Source organism: Morus notabilis, unplaced genomic scaffold (genome assembly GCF_000414095.1).
Source record: "Morus notabilis unplaced genomic scaffold, ASM41409v2 Scaffold376, whole genome shotgun sequence".
Taxonomy (NCBI): Eukaryota; Viridiplantae; Streptophyta; class Magnoliopsida; order Rosales; family Moraceae; genus Morus; species Morus notabilis.
The window spans coordinates 152,061-158,196 of NW_010366679.1; the positions used below are offsets into that span (position 1 = coordinate 152,061).

A 6,136-nucleotide genomic window follows, 5' to 3' on the forward strand; every position below is an offset into this window, starting at 1 on the left:
ATATATATATATATATGTTGCATTGTTCGCGGGAAAGCAACTTAAACTATATTTCAACATTGAAGAAAGCAAGCAACACATGAATTCCAAACCATTCTCTAACCTTTCTGTTTTCAATTGCTTTCTCCTCTTCTTGAATTCCAAACCAGAAACCAAAATCTTCAAAGTCTTCACTCTTTTTCAATCTTCCTCGGCTGGAAACAAACAAGTAGAAACAAAAAGATCCACTCACGAGTCACGAGCAGAGCCAGAAATAAATAAGCAGAAACAAAACCAGGCAATCAAAAACAGAAAACTCTAAGATTTATTGGATTTCAAGACATAATCAGCATTAATTCAGGCATCAATTTAGGCAGGAAAAATTCAACATGTAGCCAATCCATCAAGAGGTGGATTCGTGGACGACTGAAATGACAACAAAACTAAACCGGAACCAAAAAATGACAACAAAACTAAACGTTGAAATGTTGGACAACAAACTGAAAACCTTCTTTCTCATGCTAAAAATGACAACAAAACTAAACCTTCTTTGTCATGGACAACTGAAATGTTGGAATTCTAAACCGGTGATAACACAACAAAGTTTATTTCTTTCTCATGCTTGACAATCCGGTGGACAAAGTTTGGAGTCCAACACACATACGGTGAAAAAACAAAAAAACAGGCAGATTGATCAATGTTGACAATCCGGTGACAATCCAAAAAAGTTGACAATCCGGTGACAATCCGGTGACAATCCATACGGTGACAATGTGATAAGTTGATAACACACATCAATCAAGCAAAAAAATACTTACGGTGACTGGCGGCGACGACTCGCGTGCGATTGCGAAGGCTGGGACTAGCGGCGGCGAGTGGCGACTGGGAGGCTGGGACTGGCGGCGGCGAGTGGTGACTGGGAGGCTGGGTCTGGCGGCGGTGACTCGCGACTGGGAGGCTGGGACTGGCGGCGGCGACTCGTGACTGGGACTGGCGGCGGTGAGTGGCGACTGGGGAGCCGGGAGGAAGGAAAAATGAAACGGAAGAGAAGAGGGAAAGAATTTGGGGGATTAGGGATTTTTGACTCTCACTCACACCGTGTAACACAACAAAGCGACACAAATTACAGTGTCACATAACAACACAATCACATTACTCTCTCCCATTAGTAAGTAAACGGCCGGGTCGGGGCAACTCGGGTGAGCAGTTACCCCACCCGCGGCCCAACCCGCAAATTGCGGGTTGGGCCTATTATAATCCGAAAATTTTAAAAAAAAAATTAACCCAATATTTTCGGGTAGGCTCGGGTAGGGTCGGGCGGGTTTGTCGGGTTCGGGTTCAATTCTTACACCCCTACGAGCCAGCATCATAACTGTATTTCTTTCACAACTGGTTCTATCCCTCTCATTTTGCCCTTTTTGGGCTCTTCAATCTCCAGTTTTGCTTGTGGATTTTTAGTGAAGCGCCATTTTTTTTTGTTATTACTTTCTTGGTTCAATTCTATGTGGTTGTTGTAGAGATCAACTTAAAAAAAAAAGATAAAAAATTATAGTGCGTGTTTGGAACCATTTAAAAACAATTTTTACGTATTTCGAAAACTAAAAAAAGAAAAAGAAAACGAAATGACGTTTGTTTAACAAATATTTTGAAACGAAAATAATGAGAATGATTTTTGTGAATGAATTAGAAAACGGTTGAAAGTTTTTTTTTTTTTTTCACTTTTCTGTTTTCATTTTTTAGTACTTATCAACAATATTATGATATATTAATTAATAAACACAATTTTACTTTTTTATTATACTCAAAACAATCTCTTAAAAAACTAACCAAACGCAATTGTAGAATCGGTCCCAAAATGATTCTCAAAACAATATCATTTTTACTTTTTGTTAAAAATAAAATCATTTTAAAACTAATTCTAAACGCACCCATAGTTTCTAAACTCAGTCGTTTCTACTCTTAATTTTAGTAATTGGCTATACATATATAACAAAAAAATAAATGGAACATCTTATCTTACTTTTGACTCGATGAGAAGATTGAATGGCTCAAAATTAGGGCCCGTTTAGTTCGTTAATTCGAGTTGAGATATGACTTTATGTGAGAGCTTTTTACTGTAACAAAAAAGTTAGATGTGACTATTTTTGAGAGCTTTGTACTGTAGCAAAACTCGAATTCTAAACTTAAATTAGTGAAATAAATGGTGTCTGTAAAAATACTCGAATTTTAAATTGAAATTAGTAAAATAAACGAGTATTAATTATCTTGTTCATTTTTTACCATCACACGTACCAAATGGGACCCAGAGTACTCCCAAATGAGTCATTTGTCATAGTTTGCCCCTTTTGACTATCTTGTTAATTAATTGAATGATTCTTTCTATGATTGCCATGATATGATTTTTCAGGATCTTGTCAAATCTTCTTCCCTTATACTCATATATCATCATCTTTTTTGTTCGTTATTTTTAACACGGGTCCACCTGTTCGACTTATTCTGCCATGTTGGTCAATGTTTTATTCTGCCATGTTGGTCAATGTTTTATTCTGCCATGTTGGTCAATGTTTTGAGATGATTACTATACCCGTTTCAATATAATTTAGGAAAAAAAAAAAAGACAGACTAGGAGGTACGTTCAATATATTCTTCTAGGTGCACAAATCATGCTTTTACATTTCTCTTTCTATCATCTTCTACGTCTATTCAAGGACACAAAGTAGCAGTTCCTTGGGCTATGTCCCATACTAAAATGGACTCAGCTCTTTTTCCATTCTTGTTTTTTCTTTTTTTTTTTACCTATATTTAATAAGAATATCTTAAAAAAATTGTAAAAAGATCCATCTAAAAAATGAAGAATATAATATTTTACCCTTTTAAATTTGTGCTGTAGTTATTAGCCTCCTCTCATATAAATTTCTGGCTTCGTTACTAAAGATTTGTTTTTTTTTGGTTTAAAAACAAATTATCTGAGTGGACGTAGAGAGGGATATATTTAATTAGCAAACCGGAATATACCAAAAATTTATATATGAAATACAATATGAAATACGTACCATTCTCATGTTTATTTATAAGTCACGACCAAATAAGTCGTTCGACATTAGTCGTTGCATGAGGTAGATACTAGATAATATAAGCACGTAATTATTCATATCCCTAGAAACATGACATTGACATTATTAGTACTACTCAGCAAATCAGGTAGGCCAGCTGTGATCATGAACAGCTTACTGACCAAACTTCTTCTGAAGCTTTTCAACCACGTCCTTGTCCAACATGAACGCCTTAGCAAGGACCTCAGCGTTGATGGAAGGGTGGGACCCGAACAAGGTGTTCGCAATGGTGATCCTTCCTTCGTTTTGGCTTCCGAACCCGGCGAAGGCCACGGCCCGGTCCTCCCCAATGTTGAACTGAAAGTGAATCATCCCAATCGGGAACACAAACACGTCTCCCTTGTGAAGAGTCTTGGTAAACAGGCGGTTTCCGTCCTCATCCGACGACACGAACCCGGCGTAAAGCGTGCCCTCGGTGACGACCAGGATTTCGCTGCTGCGCGGGTGGGTGTGAGGAGGATTCAGCCCGTATGGCGCGAAGTCGAGGCGAGCCAGAGACACGCCGAGGGTGTTGAGCCCCGGAAGGTTGTCGACGTTCACCATGGATACGGTGGAGCCATCTGCATTGTTTGTGTCTCTAGGGATGTCTATCCCTGAGAAGAAGAAGTCCTCAGCCTTCACCAGCTCCGGATTCTTGCAGAATTTTCCGTTCACAAACACTGTTGATCATATGAAATTGATTGTATTTGCTCTAGTTAGAGAAACCAAGAATGAAAATTGCAGGAAATTATATTAAAATTCATGATTTATATATGGAAAGATGTAGTTTCTTCTTAAAGCATATATGTTCTATAATGTTCATCATTTGTTTTTCTTATATTTGTGGTATTAGACTACGTGCGCACCGGATATTATATACATATATCTATGAAATACTGAAATATATACATATTTAAATATCTTGATATTAAAAAAATTGTAAAAGGGAAATAGATATAATTGGTACTAATAATATTGTGTCGATGTTTTCTGAAAAATTAAAGCAATAAAATATCAATATCCATAAAAATATAACTTATTCTGTCACCTACATTTACGTATAATTATCTCACTAAAAATATTGAGTTAGAATTAGTACATGCATGTTTATATAAATTGTGTAAACATAGAAAAGTTATCCACATTTGCTTCATGAGTAGAAATTAAAAAATTAGTGTGATCGTAATAAAGAGATAAATTTGGAACAATGACACTTACAAACATGTTTAGGGTCATTAGTTGCTACACAGAAATCCTGGAGAGAGCCTGGGTCAGAAGCACATGCAATGTAAGTGGCCAAAGCCAAAGCAAGAAGTACCAAAACGAAATTAACACTATTTTTCGCCATCCTTATAATACTTTTGTTAGTTTAGCGAGAACTGATCAATCTTGCTTGCCTCTTATGTCTATTTATACAAGGGTGAACTCCTGAAGCTCATCGTCAGCAGTGAGGTATTATAACTACCCAATAATTGACATCAAGAATAATATTTTTTAATTTGAAAAAATAATTGACATCAAGAATAATATAAAATAATATCACAATATTTTCTAAGAACTACCCAATACATATTATGATAGACGACAATAAATTTTCGCACTTTACTATACAATACTTTCATACATGATCAAATATTTATTTCTATTGTATATAACACTCAATCTATCATCCATCCATTAATGTCCAATTCGATTTCATAACCGACTTCCATTAATGTCCAATTCAATTTCATAACTGACTTTTGCAACAGGTATGTTCCATGTCAAAGTAATGATCGACCAATAAACTAAAAAATACACATTATTGTTTCTTATCTCAATTTTAATCATCTAATAACTCACACAACCTAAAAAATATTGTAAATAGTAATGTGGTATTCTAATCTTTCTTTGTTTGTTTTTTTGGGTATTGTTTCCGAGTTGCAGCAACATTTGTTTTTTGTACTTCTGAGATTTACATGAGTTCTTAAACTTTTCAAGATTATAATTAATGACCATTTAACAAAAATTTGTTAATTAACTTCTCAAAATAAATGCTTATGTATTGATGCGGATTGCATTGATGCCATTCAGGGCATGGGTACATATCACAAGACTGCAAGCAGAAAAGGCATTACCTCAAAAAAAAAAAAAAAAAAAACAATCGAAGAACAAACAAAAAGGGATGAAATATATAAGAAAAGAAAAGCAAGGAAAAAAAAACTGATAAATAAAAAACGACAATTTTCTCTCTGTTTTGAGTAGGGGCTAACTTGAGATAGTTCGTTTTGAGTGTGGACAAAATGGAAAAACTCAAATTTTGAAGCCAATAATTTAGTTTGGCACAAACTCAGTGGGGGCAGCGTGGGCCCTTAATACCTCTGCCACTGAATATAACCTCTTGATGTCAAAATGAGGCGGCTGAAAGTAGTAGAAGAAAACTTACTAAATTGAGATAGTTCATTTTGAATGTGAACAAAATAAAAAACTTCTAACGGCTTGTTTATTTACATTTAAATTTAAAAATAGTTTGAACTTAAATTACAATTTTATATTTTTTTATAAAATTTGAGTTTGAATTTGAGTTTGAAATTAAAATCTGAGTTCAAGTTCTTCCTTTAACTTAAGTTTTTAAACTCAAACGTAACTTAATGAACAATATTTTTTATTATTATTAAAAACGTCATAACTTTTTCGTTTTAATTCTGATTGAGATAATTTTTTTTCTATGCATTCACAATGAAAAGACGAATAAAACCCAACCCATATACTCAATTAAAATTTTTCATCACCATTGAGTTTTTATTAAAATACTATTCAAATACAAATTTAAGTTTTGACCCACCCAAACATAAATTTAAATAGATTTTCGATTCAAACCATAATTTAAAATGTGCAAATCCAAACACAAACTCAAATTAGAGTCTTAACTCAAATCATACCCAAATGTATCTTAACTCAAAATAAGATCTGAACTCAATTCACCCTAACTCAAAAAATGCAAATGAAAAATTTTGAAGCCAATAATTTAATTTAGCAAAAACTCTTGAAGTCAGTACAGACGGCTGAAAGTAGTAGCAGAAAAC

At 34.4% G+C, this 6,136-nt stretch overlaps 1 protein-coding gene across 1 annotated transcript; it reads right to left on the reverse strand.

The window, feature by feature from the left end:
* Window positions 1–3,018: 3,018 nt before the first annotated feature.
* On the reverse strand, window positions 3,019–4,462 carry LOC112094064 (germin-like protein subfamily 1 member 17). The gene is made up of 2 exons (XM_024174055.1): window positions 4,290–4,462; window positions 3,019–3,751 (listed from the first exon to the last, which is right to left on the reverse strand). Exons 1-2 carry the CDS (start codon window positions 4,417–4,419, stop codon window positions 3,207–3,209), a joined length of 675 nt encoding a protein of 224 aa, XP_024029823.1. The 5' UTR covers window positions 4,420–4,462; the 3' UTR covers window positions 3,019–3,206.
* Between the last annotated feature and the right edge of the window lie 1,674 nt (window positions 4,463–6,136).

Bases quoted from the DNA above. Each gene is read 5' to 3' on its own strand.
- LOC112094064 (XM_024174055.1), bottom strand. From the start codon at position 4,419: ATGGCGAAAAATAGTGTTAATTTCGTTTTGGTACTTCTTGCTTTGGCT. The intron at 3,752-4,289 runs GTAAGTGTCATT...TATGATCAACAG, and splicing joins TAATGACCCTAAACATGTTT to TGTTTGTGAACGGAAAATTC.